The 16,405-nt window shown below is 51.0% G+C and overlaps 7 protein-coding genes across 7 annotated transcripts; 5 read left to right on the top strand and 2 right to left on the bottom strand.

Annotated features, from left to right (window-relative positions):
• Positions 1-698: 698 nt before the first annotated feature.
• On the top strand, positions 699-1,729 carry BJY04DRAFT_217419 (alpha/beta hydrolase; the record flags this gene model as incomplete). The annotated part of the gene is made up of 2 exons (XM_073716033.1): positions 699-851; positions 920-1,729. 2 exons carry the CDS (start codon positions 699-701, stop codon positions 1,727-1,729), a joined length of 963 nt encoding a protein of 320 aa, XP_073572326.1.
• Positions 1,730-3,530: 1,801 nt separating this feature from the next.
• BJY04DRAFT_217418 (glycoside hydrolase family 16 protein) lies at positions 3,531-4,518 on the top strand (the record flags this gene model as incomplete). The annotated part of the gene is made up of 3 exons (XM_073716032.1): positions 3,531-3,858; positions 3,918-4,363; positions 4,417-4,518. The coding sequence occupies 3 exons, from the start codon at positions 3,531-3,533 to the stop codon at positions 4,516-4,518; spliced, it is 876 nt and encodes a 291-aa protein (XP_073572325.1).
• Positions 4,519-5,336: 818 nt separating this feature from the next.
• BJY04DRAFT_217417 (GPR1/FUN34/yaaH family-domain-containing protein) lies at positions 5,337-6,970 on the top strand (the record flags this gene model as incomplete). Its single annotated transcript, XM_073716031.1, has 6 exons — positions 5,337-5,411; positions 5,945-6,052; positions 6,125-6,320; positions 6,394-6,504; positions 6,575-6,620; positions 6,706-6,970. The coding sequence occupies 6 exons, from the start codon at positions 5,337-5,339 to the stop codon at positions 6,968-6,970; spliced, it is 801 nt and encodes a 266-aa protein (XP_073572324.1).
• Positions 6,971-7,270: 300 nt separating this feature from the next.
• On the bottom strand, positions 7,271-9,358 carry BJY04DRAFT_217416 (ankyrin repeat domain-containing protein; the record flags this gene model as incomplete). Its single annotated transcript, XM_073716030.1, has 1 exon — positions 7,271-9,358. One exon carries the CDS (start codon positions 9,356-9,358, stop codon positions 7,271-7,273), a length of 2,088 nt encoding a protein of 695 aa, XP_073572323.1.
• Positions 9,359-10,341: 983 nt separating this feature from the next.
• On the top strand, positions 10,342-11,906 carry BJY04DRAFT_227139 (transmembrane amino acid transporter protein-domain-containing protein; the record flags this gene model as incomplete). Its single annotated transcript, XM_073718568.1, has 4 exons — positions 10,342-11,257; positions 11,308-11,388; positions 11,442-11,817; positions 11,866-11,906. Exons 1-4 carry the CDS (start codon positions 10,376-10,378, stop codon positions 11,904-11,906), a joined length of 1,380 nt encoding a protein of 459 aa, XP_073572322.1. The 5' UTR covers positions 10,342-10,375.
• Positions 11,907-11,935: 29 nt separating this feature from the next.
• Positions 11,936-13,610, bottom strand: BJY04DRAFT_187198 (aspartate aminotransferase family protein). The gene has a single exon (XM_073711007.1). The coding sequence runs from the start codon at positions 13,430-13,432 to the stop codon at positions 12,110-12,112; it is 1,323 nt and encodes a 440-aa protein (XP_073572321.1). The 5' UTR covers positions 13,433-13,610; the 3' UTR covers positions 11,936-12,109.
• A 304-nt stretch (positions 13,611-13,914) lies between these two features.
• On the top strand, positions 13,915-16,345 carry BJY04DRAFT_227136 (Zn(II)2Cys6 transcription factor). Its single transcript, XM_073718567.1, has 3 exons — positions 13,915-14,890; positions 14,944-15,381; positions 15,430-16,345. The coding sequence occupies exons 1-3, from the start codon at positions 14,175-14,177 to the stop codon at positions 16,271-16,273; spliced, it is 1,998 nt and encodes a 665-aa protein (XP_073572320.1). The 5' UTR covers positions 13,915-14,174; the 3' UTR covers positions 16,274-16,345.
• Positions 16,346-16,405: the final 60 nt, after the last annotated feature.

Here is a 16,405-nt window from a genome sequence, read left to right as displayed (position 1 = left end):
AACGCTACAAACAATGCGTCTTCTCAGCATTTCGCATTGTTGTGATCTGGTTGGGTTATGATGGGAGCTAGGGAAGGTCCCATTGACGGCTATCTCAAAGCTACAACCCTGCATTCATATCAATGGCATTGTTCCTTCGATCTAGGGGCAAGGGAATCAAGGTGACTTCCAATTGGAAGAACGGAATTCCCATATATATTACTGCAATAGCTCTAGACTGACAGAAGTCGCGCTAGAGCGGACTTTAGACTGCATCATCAAGTATTCCTCCCAGCTCCCGGGAGAACATTGTCCTATGAACGTTAATTTCCATGTTGTTCTAGTTAACTCCGTGCGTTGGGCTCTCAGCTAGTTGATTGTGCCAATCAACAGCTCTACTGGTGGAAATAACACGGCTTGAAAGGTTGTCTCCATATTTCAGCCGGAGGATTAGCATCCATGTCATGTTATCCAATCATCCCTTCCAAAATCCCGACTGTGCAGATGGTCCTTGCCCAGTCTCTTTATGAAGAATACCTGATCTTTCTGGTTGGTTATCGCGTGTTTTTGGTGGAGCACGTAGCTTTTGGGGGGACGAAGCCGAGAAGAATGCAAAGGTAGTATGCTCGCCATAGAGTCAATATAAAAGGAGCTCGAGATCGAAGTAGTTATGTCTTTCATCACCCTCCAAATTCTTCAACAACCCCGTAGAGCAAACCATGGCCGACCTCACCAAGCTCGCAGGGTTCGACCTCATCCAAGAACACTATAAATTCGTCGGCGACCACGGAATCAGGGCCGATATCCTTGTTCCTCAGACGAATTATTCAGGACCAAGACCTACCATCGCACGCTTCCATGGCGGTGGATTGGTACGTTCTACATCTTTCTTCTACATTACAACATTTTTCCCCTCTACTGACAGACAGATATCAACCAGGCGATCGCCGACTCCCTTTACATGGACTGGTTCCCTTACTGGCTGTCAGACCTCGCCCTCGAACAGGAAGCCGTGATCATAAGCGCAAACTACCGTCTCCTCCCTAGATCAACCTCGCCAGAAATCTATAGCGATCTGCAAGACTTCTACAAATGGCTTCGCTCCCCCTCTCTCGAGGAAGTCCTTGCCTCGCACAGCAACCCAACTGAGCTGGATCTGGGCCACCTGCTCGTAACCGGCGAATCTGCCGGTGGACTACTGAGTATCCAAAGCGCGTTGTCCCACCCCCATGATATCAAGGCCTCCATTGCCATGTACCCAATGGTCGACCTGAAATCCCCCGATTTTACCGAGCCCCGAAGTATACCGCCCTTCGGTGTGCACTCCGAAGAGTCACTAGTCGCCGAACTTCTCTCAACGCTCCCCGACGAACCATACTCCTCCACTAGCGCTGAATATCTCCCCCTGATGCTGGCAGCATTCGAGTACGGTCATGTGGGAGACTGGTATAGTCAGGGGGTTAATGAGACATGTCATACGGTTGGCCTGTATCCGCTCCAGCACATTGAGAGGAAAGGACAGCAGATTCCCAAAGGAGGTTTCACGATCATTCAAGGATTAAATGATACAGTCGTGCCGGCACATCATGCTGTGCCGTTTGTTAAACGGGCGCGAGAGATTTTCAAGGGCTCGCAGATTCAGTACATTACCAGAGAGGGTGAGCATGGGTTTGATGGCAATTTAAGACTCAAGGAGAATGGATGGTTGCAGCGGGCATTGGGACCTGTTGTTGAAGCTTGGTTGAATTAGTTGCGCCATCTACTCCATCCCACCAATGTTTGCTGATCAAGGCCGCCGGTTGCCGTGTTCTTAATGGCAACTTACTTCATTACATAGGGTAGAGGCATAACTAATACGCATACACAAATATATACACAGGTGGCTATCCAACATTGCTACTGATGTAGCACAAAATGATCTCGTGGCAGCTATTCATGATTCCGACAGTGCCTTCAGTAATAGCGCGTCCTGTAAACGTTTCGGCGGTTCGATACATCACTTAGCCCTCCCGTTTTTCGTCCTAATCCGCATGCCAGTATGTTGGTTCCAACTCTGACGGTGACCTTTGGGGCATCAGGTCTCAGCTTTTCTTAGACTGCCACGCGTGACATTACTGACCGGCAGTCCAAGTCTACTTATCATAAGCATGCGAAAGACAGTCTGGTTTCACCTATAACAATACTTCGGTTTAGTGGTATAAAGATAAATTGCGAGTCTAAAACCGACAGAGGTCCATCCGTTCAAGCCTCCCAGTTCCCGATGGGTTGCCGTGGCAAGCTGCTGTTGCCCGGAAGGATTCTAGGAAAAGGGCCGAAAGTGACCTCTGTATTTTCGATAGAAGAGTGTCATAACACACATGACAATTACTTAGCCTGCGCCTTACCGGGTGAATTATTTTGGGAAATAATCTCTCGGTGTGAACTCATCTCAACAACCCCCAAGGCCCCTTCAGATCCTCCATTTTTCCTGACAATGCGCCTGGGGTATGGAAATAGACTGTATTCAGTCCCGGGGCATGGGATTCCAACATTGTAATTCAGCGCCGTGCATTGGTGGCAACACCATTTAACTTGTGAATTGAATAGTGGAAGCACCGGTGCTCGTCAAACATGCCATTATTCCACGTCTAGATCATACCTTTGGGGGCAGAAAATGAATTAGTGACTTTTGAAACAAAAATGTCGGCGTATGCAACCCTTCACACCGGATGCTTTGGTCAAACACAGCCACCGATCGCCGAAAGCATTCCTTCGGAGGCCGAGGAGCATGCGACTATCATGAATCTGGGTGTCCTTGTCAATGCTAGACATGAAGTTAAAGAGTGGCGGACTGGTATATGATCAGATTTTATCAGATAGATATGATTTCCTGTCTTAATCTCAAAGTAAATCAGCCCTGGGTGAGAAAACACCCCGATTAAACACATGCCAATTCTCTGTTAGTGCTTAGCCCGAACCAAAGAATGTTATTTGGAATCCCAAGCTCTGCAGCATTCGGCCCCATTAACCGAGAATGTCGGGCTGTTTCCGAGGCTATATACTCCACTTGGTAGTAGCATTTGCACGCACAACTAGGAGATGATATGCTCAACAGAACCTGTTCCTTGCATCATGTTCCTTGATTTGCACCGGGGAGGAGGCCTCGCAGTCTACAAGTAACTTACAGGGGCGGGGCCGAGACGATGGGGGCCGTTACAGACTAGCCCCTTGGCTTGGTTGGCTCGGATGCTAAGTTATCCTTCACCCACTCCTCCAATCGTCGTCATTGTGCTCTCGCGATATCCATCATCTCGGACAATCGACATTCCAAAGTGCCTTGAGTATGTAGACACTACTAGTTGAACTCCCAGTGACTTCCCAGCTGCACTACTACCTTGAAACGAAGACCCCAACAGCGGCGATTCATGCACAGTTGTTAGCGCATGAGCTAACTTGGCTCTTCTCCACAGCCCAACAAGACTCCGGGGGGCCGAAAAGCACACATAAATAGGCCTGGGCAGTCGCAATGGTATGTCAAAGTCTCATCCAAGATCAACGAACCATCCCTCACCATGAACTCCCTCCTCAAGGTCTCCGCTCTCCTCGCCGGTGTCGCCGCTGCCCAAGGCTCGGGCCCCTACTACACCAACGGCGAGACTGGCGCCACCTACAACTACCGCATGTACCATGAGTTCCGCGGCCTCGACTCTACCGGCAACCTCTACAACAGCGAACCCGCCAACATCACCAACGATGTTGAATCTGAGTCCGCCACCGTCCAGGAAGGATACCTTACCTCTGACAGCTTTGCTGGTGACTGGAACATTATGACCTGGGGCTCCCCCGCTTCCGAAGAGGCCCCCATCCGCAAGCAGTACAGCAACCAGAACGTGTACGTCTGTGAGTCGCTCCTCGCAGTATTGTTCCGCGAAAGAGATGAATCTAATATGCTTTACTAGCCCGCGACGAGGACGGCGAGACCCACCTCACCCTCCGCGCCTACCGCAATGCAGACTTCATCTCCTCAGGTGAATTCGACAGCGAGATCACCAACATCTTCCACGCCTCAGTCAACGTGCGCGCCCGTGTCCGCGGTGACCCCGGCACCTGCGCTGGAATCTTCACCTACGCCAACGGTGAGAACGAGAGCGACATTGAGATCCTTACCCGCGACCCGGAGACGCAGATCCGGTACACCAACCAGCCCACCGTCGACGATGACGGAAATGAGATTCCGGGTGCTTCTACCATCGTTGATATTCCCAACGGTGGTGTGTGGAGTGATTGGCACGATCACCGTCTTGACTGGACCCCTGAGCTTAGTGCTTGGTACCTTGACGCTGAGCTTGTTCATACCAAGACCTATGGCATTCCTCAGGAGCCGAGCCAGATTATCTTCAACATGGTAAGTGCTTTCCTATCGTCTGACCCGAGTTCATTGTTGCTAACGGTTAGCAGTGGGGTGACGGTGGTAAGTGGTGGACTGCCGATATGGAGATCGGTGCTGCTGCGTACCTTGAGATCCAGTACATCGAGATTTTCTACAACCTCGCTGAGTAGACGTCTTGATTCTAGAACGGAGTGCCTCGCACTCTCTGCTTTGTGCTACTCATTCACATGACGACATCTTTTCGTTGATTTAAGGGTAGCGATAAATCTCAGACAGCCAACGAACAGACATGAAATCAACTGTATTATAGAAATCATGCTAGCAGAACTAAAATCTCATCATGCAATGACCATGGAAATTCTCTAGGAAGCAAAAAGGCACGACGTGACTTATGCGACGAAATATCAACGCAGAATTAGACGTAAAGTGGAACTTCAGCGAAAGTCCTCAATAATCCTCCCAACTATTGTACAATATGGAGGGTGCTTAACACAGTTTTCCTAAATTCTGATTCTTTGCATTGCTGAGGTCAAATCTCCCACTCTAGGACATAAACAAAGCCATTCGTAGGCAGGTTGGACTATGCCACTGCGCTTTCAACGGGTATATTCTAACCAAGAGTAATTAGACTACTACAAGGTCTCTCTCTGTAAATCGAGCCAACAGCTGTAGGACGAAAGAGCGCTGTCAAGAATCGATATTGCTTGTAAGAAACTAGAGCTCCTTGTCAATGGAGCACCTAAAATCTACACATCCGTAACGGATCAAAGGGGATGCACCACATTCACTACAGCCAAACACAGCTACCATCGTGGTCACCTCATCTCTTGAATTTGCATTAGCTTGCCTACTGTCATTGCATCCTCTGAGTACACCCTTCTTCTATCCACCGTTTCTTTTGTGGGGGGGCCTTTAGCAAAGTAGCATTTCAGCTTTGGAGGAAAGCGACCCTATTTATTGGAAATTCTCACTCCAAAGGGACTATAAAATGGAGATGACAGTCTCTTATATTATCGTCAAGACCGTCTGGTTCTTCACGGCAGTCGTGGCCGTCGGGAAGCCGGTTAGTGGAGACCTTGTGCCTGTTCTGGCTGCTCTGCGAACCAGGTCCACAATTATTTCACCCTTCGGTTAGAGAGATTGACTCCTTTTCCCCAGCCTGATTGGCCTACCTTTCTTGCTGGTTCCGCCTGGTGCCGGGAGCCTACCACGCGTCCTCCGATATTCGGCCCGCCATACATATGGTTCAGCCTTGAAGTTGGAGATTCTATATATGATTCCTACATCACAGAAATCCTGTGGAGGAAGGTCTGGACAAGCTGTCGCATATCTCGGAGACATGGACTATCTAAGAGAAACAAGACAGAGTCAAGACATCCAGCTCTTGCCAACCATTGCCAACACCCGCCAAGTAGACCCAAGATGCCCCCTTGCCACTTGTTACGCGAATATTTCAAGTGATCTCAACACATAACATCCCCACAACATAAATTGGCCATGGAGCAGGGTTGAGCTTTCACCCGCAGAGTCCCAGCTCAAAATCTGACGACCTCGCTTTTCGCTACACCACGTCTTCAATCCTGTGTAAACTGCCAGCTCCGCACGATGGACAAGTCACAGAACCAAGATGTCGATACCCTAACTTCCGACATCGAGGCCGCCAGATCAACGCCTGTTGTGAGGGAGAGCAGGCTTGCAAATCCGGTATGAAACGACCACGAATCCCCTCAATCAAACACCTAATGGCGACTCAACTAACATGTCAATCTCTTCCAGAATCCTCTCGGCTTCGGTGCATTCGCAACGACATTGATGACCCTCTCCCTCTCAAACATGGGTTTTCGTGGCGTCTCCAATCAGACTGTGTTTATTGCGGACCTGTGCCTCCTTGCTGGCTTCGGACTACTCATCTCCGCACAGTGGGAGATGGTCAGAGGGGGTACGTTTGGGTATACGGTCCTCGCGGCTTTCGGTACGCCTTCCATTCTGCACGGGTTATGAAGTTAGGGGCGGCATTGGTGCTGATACGTTCCTTGGTCTCACAGGTCTATACTACGCTGGCTATGGCGTACTGTTAATGCCGTCGATGGGTATCACGAATGCATATGGCGGACAGACAACAGAGTACTATAATGCATTCGGATTTTATCTCCTTGGTATGTTGCGCCTTATATCCCTGCTCACCTTCTTTTGTGGTCACTTGGGCAATGTTAACATCAAGAACAGTGTGGTCTATCCTCAACTTTTTCTTCTTCATCGCGTCCCTCGCAACGTTAGTACATCATACTACTCATCCCCCCTTACTTTCTCGACCGCTTAAACACCAGAATTCACCTCTGACGAGACTGTTCAAACAGGAATATTCCCAACATAATAATCTACTCCGCTCTCGAACTCTCCTACATCTTCAACTGCGCCGCACACTTCACCATTGCCGACGGAAATGCCGCTATGGGCACAGCACTCACCAAGGCATCTGGTGCATTTGGGTTTGTTTCGGCGCTGGCGGGCTTCTATATGCTCTGTCATGACCTTTGCCAGGATGCGTTGCCATTTAAGTTGCCGTTGTGCGAGACCAGGGGGCCATTCCGCGGGCGGAAGAGTTTCATAAAGGAGACTTAGAATATCTCAAGTCTGATGCAAATATCTATTAGATATAGGTCCGAGATTCTGGCGCAAACAGGGCAAGGCCGATATATGAACCATGTATTGACCCCCCATTTTATGGCTTGTTACAGGAACTGCTCTCCTGGTAGCACGATATCTGGAGCTCAACCCGGGAAATGTATCTAAAAGCCTGCACATTAGTCCAGCCACGGCAGGGCTCGGTTTGAGACTGAAGTGATACGGGTTCATTCTACTAATAAGTTTGTATATTTCCGGCCACGGTCCAGAATATCCCAAAGGCTCATTATACCGCTGTTAGGAGAATATGGAAAGTTGCCCCATTGGAAAATCTACATCATCGCTCGAAGAGAGGGCCTGTAGCGCTTCATCTCTGCCATTTTTGTCTAACTTCCAGGGTGCCATTCTCTCCTCACAAGTCGGGCAACCTAGATGTGACAGTGCACCGGCTTCAACGAACGCCCCAACTCCTGCATCCCATCCACTTTTCGCAGCATAGTGCACCGGCGGATTTCCTGACTCGTCAGGAGCATTGATTCTGGGCCGCCTTGAAAGTAGGATTCTGAGTGTCGGAAGTTGATCTCCCACACCAGCAGCAAGGTGAAGCGCAGTCCGGCCACCCTTGCACACACCAGTTACGGATGCGTCCGCCATAACGAGCGCCTGGACGATGGCTTCGCTATTGTGACAGCCAATAGCGCATTGCAGTGGCGTGTACCCTTGTTTGTTTTTAGCGTTCACGCTCTTGGTGCCGAGTCTGGCCAGGAGAAGCTCAACAATCTTGACATCTCCTTTCGTAACGGCGACATGAAGAGGAGTATCACCGGACTTGTGCTGGGCATTGACGGCCTGGCTCGTACCGAGAATCAAAACCAAAATCTCATAGTATGCATCTGAATGAGCGCCCGGTACAGTTGCTGCTAAGAGAGCGTCGAGACGGGTAGTTTGTTCCCCCCACCGTCGACAATCGACATCGACCCCGGCTTCCACCACTGCACGAATGACTGGCAAACAGCGGTGCAGACTGTCCTGACCGTGCTTGAACATACAATCGAGCACCTGGGCTGCATGCTCGCTGAACCTCTCCATGTCTACGTTGAGCACAGCGCTTATCACACCAGCTGCCTTGAGCCGCGCAACGAGCACCAGAGTCTCCGCATCCATGCCACCATACCTTGTCGCCTCGTCCAGCCGGTAATCCCCCGGTGCAAACTTTTCCTTCTCGCTTAAAGTATACTCGTCAATACGGATACCCGGATGCGTCTCAACAAACATCCAAATGCATTTCTTGCTGGCGCAGCGAACAGCCAACTCCAAAGCATTCTCCTGCGAGAGCTTCCGGGAGAAAGGAACGGCCCCTCGTTCAATGAGCATAAGCACAACCTTCACATGGTCATTTCCAACTGCATCGTGCAACGGTGTATGCCCATATTGACCCGGTCTGTCAAAGTCGAAACCTGCTACTGCATCCAATCTCTTGATGACAGCCTCCACCCGCTCCTCAGCGGCAAACCTTAGGTAGTGCAACAGGCTGAACCCCTTATGATCCCCCAAAGATGGATCTGCCCCATCTGCGAGAAGCATATCTACCGCTCTCCCTGGAAGATATTCTTGCGCGAGATGTAAATACGTTTCCGACCGGTCCTCCGTTCCATGTCGAACAAACACTCGCTGCGAGATACGTGCTGGTATATCGCCGCCGGCTGCTTTGAATGCCGAGTAGACGACCTCGAAGACTTCCATGTCTTTCTTGACTATCGCTCTGTACAGCAATGATCGAGGATCGTCATGAATTAGAACATTCGCCCCACGAGCGACAAGCAACTTGATAACCCCAATCTCCCGACCGTCAATGGCAAAGTCCATTGGTGTCGCTCCACGGAATGTCTCCGTGTCAACATCAACACCCCTATCAAGTAGTAGGTTCACGAGAATCTCATTCCCAGCTTTTGCGGCTGCATGCAAAACCGTCCACCCGGTCTCCCCCATATCGCTATCATACTCCAGAGACGGGTACATGACGACCTCTAATGGCTTCCTCCTCCAATACTCCAAGACAGCCTCAGACTTCCACTCGGCAAGACTAGGAAGGTGGAAAAGCTCATCACAGTATCCTAGTCCCGGCTTGGGAAATTTCACATCCGGATACTGGTACTCGAACTCGGATGTTTCGCGCTTGAGCCACACGTTCTTGTGGATTAAGGCGCTGTCATAGAGAAAGGGAGTTAGGAGGTAGTAATGTCTTTTCGAGACGCGAACGAAGTTTTTGAGGGTTGCTTGGTTTAGGAATGCGCCTAGATAGATTATGAGTTCGGATGGAAAGTTGGACGATATCAGGGCGAGGCGTTTGCGTTGTTTCTTGCTTAGACGGCTTTGCTTTATCATTGTCGCTGGGATTCTTCCTGGTTTGATACTGATTGAAGCCTTTCCAGGGATGGTTCACTTCTGGACGAGATTTATGTCCTGTGCTGAGGCTGAGTCGATACGAGATGCCACGATTGCCCAACCCAGAGTGGACTAGTGGCGCTGGGCTTTGCATGATGATCTCCACCAGACGGCCAGATTAAGACCCCGTGTTTTGGGTGCCAGGTCGTTGTCTGTTTTGGGGGGAATGGCGGCTTGTGTAAGCGAGTCCGTGGGTTGCGTACGGCATTGTGTGCATGTCGATGAAAGTGGTAGGTAGCTGACAAACTGTGACAATTTCTCAATTAGTACAGTTACCAGCAAATATATACCTCCTGGGCCAATTCGAACGCCGTTCACATCCATTTGACCCACGGTCTAGGGCAGGCGGTGGTGGTTGGATATCTGGTAGAGAAGATTTGACAGCTTGAGTTTGATGATGATCCCCCAGTGACTTAAGTGAAAGCCAAAGATAGGTTGAGTCTGGGGTAGATTAGCTATCTTCTTATCATCCTATCCATGGCCAAATGACAAGGGCCGGGGCAGCCGACTGATAGGACGGACCTCCGACTTTTGACGCCCTGCTCCCCCATGATAAGCCAGCTTGGTCCGTTGTTTTATTCTCAAGCTTTCTATTGAGGCTGGCTGCCCATTTCCCTGTCCAAAGCTAAGAAGAATTACAGCACCAGGCCCCCACTGGCGCCAGCGCCTCAGGCAACAGAAACATCTCTTTGCTTGGATGGCTAGAAGGACGGCTATCATGATAGATAAGACCCCTGCAACAGGGAACTACTAGTGTATGATCACCCTCAGATAGGGTTCATACGGCCGACAAGACGACTTATCTTCTGCTGGAAAGTGGGCCTGATAGGAATCCATCCCTGCCTGTCAGTGTTTCACAAAAGCAAGGGGGTCCCTGCTTCATATTTTCTCACCGAGCATTCAGCTTGTTCGCACACCTAACTGCTCATTCTCGCCTACACACCCGTTAAGCTCACAATGTCGGAGAAGGCAAAGCCCCACGGCTATGACACTGAACAAGCCAGTCCCCGCGTGGACACCTTCGAAGAAGGCGAAGTCTTCCAGACCACCGAGTCAGGAGTCAACTTCCGCAAGGTTGGTCGACTAAATGCCACCGTCATCTTCATCAAGATGCTTTTCGCTACCGGTGTACTCTCGCTTCCATCGGCGCTCTATGCCCTCGGTGCAGTAGGAGGCTCAATCAGTATTGTTGCCTGGGGGCTATTCAACACATACTGCTTCGTCATTCTAGGCAACTTTCGCATGAAGCATCCTCACTGTCACTCAATCGCTGATATGGCAGAGGTTGCCGGCGGGCCTATCGCGAAAGAGGCGACAGGCCTCCTATTTATTATTGCGTATGTTCTAACTACAGGTAGCGGGATTGTGGGTGTATCGACGGCACTTAATGCACTCTCGCATCACGCGGCTTGTACAGTTTGGTGGTCATTCATTGCGACAGTGGTTATCGTCGGTACTGCCTCCGTTCGCAAATTGCAGAAGATTGGCTGGATCAGCTACGTAGGGTTTATCTCGATCTATGCCGCTGTTTTTATTGTTGTTGTCGGAGTCACGCAACGAGATCGGCCTGCTGCTGCACCACAAGAGGGACTATACGATCTGGGTTTTGTTGCCGTTAATAACCCTGGATTTGCAGGTGGTATGGTTGCCTCTTGTACGATCTTCGTCTCGTCGGCAGGTACCAGTGCTTTCTTGCCTGTCATCTCTGAGATGCGCGATCCGCATGACTATAAGAGGCCACTTTACTACTGTATGGCCTTGGTGACGTCTTCCTACCTGGCTTTTACTCTAGTCGTCTATCGTTGGTGTGGGATGTGGGTAGCCAGTCCATCGCTAGGTGTAGGTTCGCCGGCTGTATCAGAACGTATGCACACTAATGTGTACTGCAGAGCGCTGGACAAACCATCAAGATGGTCTCTTACGGAGTTGCACTCATCGGGCTTGTCGTTACCGGGACTCTCTACCTACACGTTCGTGACTTCTCTCCTTCCCCAAGGTCCTGTCACTGACCAGTCCCTTCCAGGTTGGCGCAAAATATCTCTTCGTGCGTATCCTCGGCAAATCGCGCCATCTACAATCCAACACCGTGGTTCACTGGGGAACATGGCTGGGCTGCACAACCCTCCTGGGCTCACTCGCATTCGTTCTCGCCGAATCAATCCCGATCTTCAACTATCTGATTGCACTAGTTGGTTCCGTGTGCTTCGCGCCGCTTGCCATGAGCCTTCCCGGTTGGCTGTGGCTGCATGACCATGGCCATTACAGGAAGGGATCACTTGTTCAGAAAGTAGTGTATGGATTGCACGTCGGGTTGGTATTGCTAGGAATCTTCTTCCTTGTCGGGGCGACATATGGTGTTGTTAAGCAGATTATTGATGCTTATGCTAGTGGATTGATTGGTAAGTAGTCCATCCTGTTGGTGAGAGGTAATCTCTGATGGTGTCCAGGTTCGGCCTTCTCGTGCGCAGATAATTCGAACTCATCTTGAGGGTTTGTATACTTTCTCAGTATTGGTATCTGTTCATTCGTGATATTTTCAGAAGATAGAAATTGGCCTTAGTATAGTATCATATTTCACATGGAAACTATAGTCTTCATACCACCATGTATTAAGATAAAAAGGATGCATGTCGAGATCAAGCATTTGGTCCATTAAATGGCCTCAATCCAGATATGCCCGTCACAAGAAGTTCAAAGCCCCCTCGTTTTAAGAACATACCCAAATGATTCATCCAGAATTGCCAACCCCTCCTCGATCTCCTCAGCTGTTACCGTAACCGGCGGCGCAAGCCTAAAGACACCACCCATCCCGGGTAGGTTCACAATATTACAACTCAACCCCCTCGCCATCGCCTGATCTGACACCTCTTGTCCAATATCCGCACCAGGGGCCCGCGTCTCGGGATCCGAGATGATCTCAATCCCCTGCAAAAGACCACGACCCCGGATGTCGCCAATGCACCAGTATTTCTGCTGAAGTTTGAGGAGCCCCTGTCGCAGCTGCGCGCCGCGCTCATTTGCTTTCTGACAGATGTTGTCCCGCTCGACGATTTCGAGGACTTTGTTACCCACTGCCGCGGTGAGAGGGTCATTAAGATGTGTAGTGAGCCACAGGAAGCCAGCTTCCCTACACCCCTGCTCAATCTCAGGAGTCGTGCTGACAGATGCAAGAGGTAAACCACAGCCCAACGTCTTGGATAGAGCAAGGATATCCGGAACAATCTCGTCGTGTTCGAACGCGAACATCTGCCCTGTGCGACCGACTCCGGTCTGCGCCTCGTCCATGATAATGAGCATCCCACGCTTCCGGCATTCCTCGGCCATACGTTTGAAGTAGCCCTTGGGCGGGTCGAGAATTCCGCCCGTGGAGAGAATTGGCTCCATAATGAAAGCGGCCAGAGACCCAACGCTCTGCCGGTCGATCATCCCCCACGCAAAATCCATTTCCGTTTCCCAGTCGTACGAACCGTCGGGCTTGCGGAAGGGGGAACGATAGGCGTACGGTGCTGGAAAGGCGAGCTGGCCTGGCATACAGGGTCCGCCTTTGCGACGACCGGCGGAGTATGTTGCTGACCCCGAGCCCTGAGTAAGACCATGATAACTAGCTGCGAAAGCCACGATTTCGAATTTTCCAGTGTAACATTTTGCCATCTTGATTGCGGCTTCGGTTGATTCCGAACCCGTGTTCAGAAAGAAGGACTTCTCGAGGGGTCTGGGGAGAAGGCGTGAGAGACGCTCCGCAAGGTCAACGACCGGGCGGGTGATCATGTTACTGAGGAGATGATCGAGTTCCGCGACGTATTTCTGAACGACTTCCACGATCTCGGGATGTGAATGGCCGAGCAGCGAGCTCATTTGGCCTGAGGTGAAGTCGAGGATCTGTCGGCCGTTTTCATCGTAGAGTCTGGTACCTTTGGCTTTGGTGATTACGACGGGGGAGTAGGGAACGCCGGTGGAGAGGAGGTACTTGTCTGCCTTGGCGAAGAAGGTCGTCGAGTTATCGATTGAGCCCATTGTAACTGTTGACCAAGTTATTGGGGGATTGGGAATAGGAATAGAGTCAGGCGGTGTTACTATCGATTAATTAGACCGGCGACTTTATTTATATTCAACGAGGGGTCAGGAAATCTAGTCGCAACTCGAGGGCCCGGGGCATAGACAGAGCTCCCGCGTCCGCGGGCAGGCCCGCGGCGTCTCTTGACCAGAAGCAACAGTTAGCATGATTGTTCATGCGATGAAGATGCTGGTGGCTCCACCACTTTGCCGCGGCCAATCCCGCTTATCTGCACCCAATCACATTCCATACTAAACAGTAAGGCAGCAATCTATAAAATTCGCTTGCAACTCTTGCTTCATGGAAATAGAAAGTTGTGTGACCTTGATGCGGCGCATAAGCAGGGCGATAGGCGGCATCTTTTGGCTGACTGCATGACATGCAGGGACCGTATAGAGAAAGGTTGTCTACCGACAGCGTCAATGCAACCGCGGTTCATAGCCAAAACCAAGAAATACATATCGGCACTGGCTCTCGCGTAGGATACAGGGTGGCAACCATGAAAAGCCACGAAACGCAATACAGTCGACTCCAGGACCATTGACCTGGATACACTATACCGTGATATCGGGTCAAATTGACCAGCGTTTGTATGGCTAGATTCGCAAATTTGGGACGACGCTAAAATGCAGGGAGAAGACTTTCCCGCGGCCGGGCGGCAGATTCCTCGCCTCACCCTTCCTTTCATTCACCACCACCACTATGGAAGCCACACCTAGTTCTCGCGACGCAGGCAGGCCCTATCGTTCTCACCTCCACCCCGCCTGCTTTTCTTGTCGCAAGAGAAAGTCGCGATGCAAAGTAACCAGCCCCGCGGAGGTCTGTGTCATGTGCCACGCCTACGGTACAGAGTGCATCTTCCCGCAACCTGATGACCCCCCAACCCAGCGAAGAAGTTCGCCGCGGAAACCCGCTCTCAAAACACGATCTTCTCGATCCTCACATAGCAGAAGCAACGAGTTGTTGCATAGGCCGTATCCCGACGTGCATGCGTTGCCTCAATCCCAACCTGTTGTCAGAGGGGCACTGACACACGGAGGTGAAGGGCCCCAGCCGCAGGTTCCGGCAACATTTATCACATCTACGGGTACATCACCTCAGTCTGAGAGTAACAGTAGACCGCCGCCGCAGGTCTTTTCACATTTGACCGAAGCGGAGGAAGACAGCTCGCATATCGTGAGTCCCGCGGTCGCGGACGACAACGATATCCTCGAAAGCTACCTGTCAGCGATTCCGAGCGCGAGAAAACGATACTTGATTCGTACGGGCTCGAATTCGAATGGACACCTACGGCCGGTGAGGTTCAATGTTGTTCCAAGGCGGCCGTTGGGGGTTGTCGCGAACCGGTCACTTGCCGCGTCGAAATGTGAGATCATTGAGAAGTATATCGAGCCCGATGTTAACGAGTATCTAAACCTGTGAGTGCTACAATGCACGGAAGTTTCTATCATTCTCGCTGACACCGGCTTAGATGGTTTCTCCACGCCAACTCCTGCTTCGCTCTGTTTGATGAAGCCTCCTTTCGAAGCTCTTACGCATCCCACAAGGATAAGATCTCCCCTGCTTTGCTTTGCAACCTATACGCAAATTCGCTCGTATACTGGAAGAACTCTGCGATATTATGCGTCGGTCGCACTCCGGATAACCGGTACATCTGGAATCAAGCCAACGAGGCTCTGCATTCGGAAATGTTCCTATCTCCAGGAATCTCAACAATAATGGCCATACTACTCAATGTCTGGGGCAGGCCTAGTACGTCAATGTTTGGAAATGGGGGGCTCGTTGGTATGGCCGTCGCACTCTCAAACGCATTGGGGCTGAACCGCGACCCTTCCGCCTGGAATATATCCACCCCAGAGAGAAGCCTTCGGATCAGGCTGTGGTGGCTGGTTGTAATACAAGATCGATGGTATGCGTGGCTAAGTCAATCTTTCTGAGGATCTCTAACCTCGAACAGGTGCAGCCTTGCCTACGGAACACCTCTTCAAGTCCACCGAGCGCAGTATGATGTGCCCTTTCCCACCGTAAACGACCTCTGCGCCAGTACCGCCGCACCACATGAGAGAGCTGCTGCATCCATTTTCGTCGCGCTGACAACTTTGACTGATGTGTTAGCACGCTACCTAGAGTACGTATATAGCGTCTCAACAACGTCGCCTCAGTCACCCGAGCTGTCGGAGATGGACCTCGAGCAAGTTCTGGGAGACTGGGAAGAGTCACTCAGTGACGACGTCCGATATCTCGTACTACGAGGGACACATTTAGAAGTCGCTGGTGCTGCAAACTTCCGACTAGCCTATCTCGCCGTCAAGCTGCTGCTCCGCCGCATTCAGCTGAACATGAGTAAAAGCACCCTTCAGCTCGAAGACGATGCTGCATCACCTTACTACATGCACGCGCAGCGGGCAGCCGAGGAGATCGCCTACCTGGTACAGGAGCTGAAAGAAGGTCAATTTCGAGGATTCTGGATTCCCGTTCACGCATTCTCACTGACCTCTGCAACCATGTTTCTCCTGCGAAGTGGACTGCGGATGCGTACTGAGGGCCGCAGTTCCCCGTTGAAAATCGCGCGAGACATGGTGACTACGCTTGGGGCGCACCGTCGAAACTACGACTGGGATCTTGCAGATAACTGTCTGAGTCATTGTGGAGAGATACTGGATCAAATAGGTGTTCCTGAGAGCGAGGAGGGTGTTGCCGCTCCAGATTTTACTGGCTTTCCCGACAATCTGGACTTTGACGCGTCGGCGTTGGACGAATTGCTTGGTACAGCTGGCTTTATGGAAGGGTTTGTTTTCTAATGAGTAACAAGCTCAGCCTCCTCGGGGCGAAAAGGAGGCTCAACACGTGCGCAGGCTGCTGGCTAAGAATGCACACTATTTCGAGCGACCGGGCGCAGCTCGTGTGTTGCGCTTCTCGATAAATTCCAAGCC

The sequence above is a fragment of the Aspergillus karnatakaensis genome (assembly GCF_047715665.1).
Source record: "Aspergillus karnatakaensis strain CBS 102800 unplaced genomic scaffold BJY04scaffold_19, whole genome shotgun sequence".
NCBI classification, from domain to species: domain Eukaryota; kingdom Fungi; phylum Ascomycota; class Eurotiomycetes; order Eurotiales; family Aspergillaceae; genus Aspergillus; species Aspergillus karnatakaensis.
The sequence above is the reverse complement of the archived record's forward strand: the minus strand, read 5'-3'. Positions and strand labels throughout refer to the sequence as shown.

What these genes read in the sequence shown, in the direction of transcription:
- BJY04DRAFT_187198 (XM_073711007.1), bottom strand. Translation starts at nt 13,432, where the DNA reads ATGGGCTCAATCGATAACTCGACGACCTTCTTCGCCAAGGCAGACAAG.
- BJY04DRAFT_227136 (XM_073718567.1), top strand. Translation starts at nt 14,175, where the DNA reads ATGGAAGCCACACCTAGTTCTCGCGACGCAGGCAGGCCCTATCGTTCT. An exon ending in GTTAACGAGTATCTAAACCT is followed by an intron (nt 14,891 to 14,943) that starts GTGAGTGCTACA and finishes ACACCGGCTTAG; the next exon opens with ATGGTTTCTCCACGCCAACT. An exon ending in GTTGTAATACAAGATCGATG is followed by an intron (nt 15,382 to 15,429) that starts GTATGCGTGGCT and finishes AACCTCGAACAG; the next exon opens with GTGCAGCCTTGCCTACGGAA.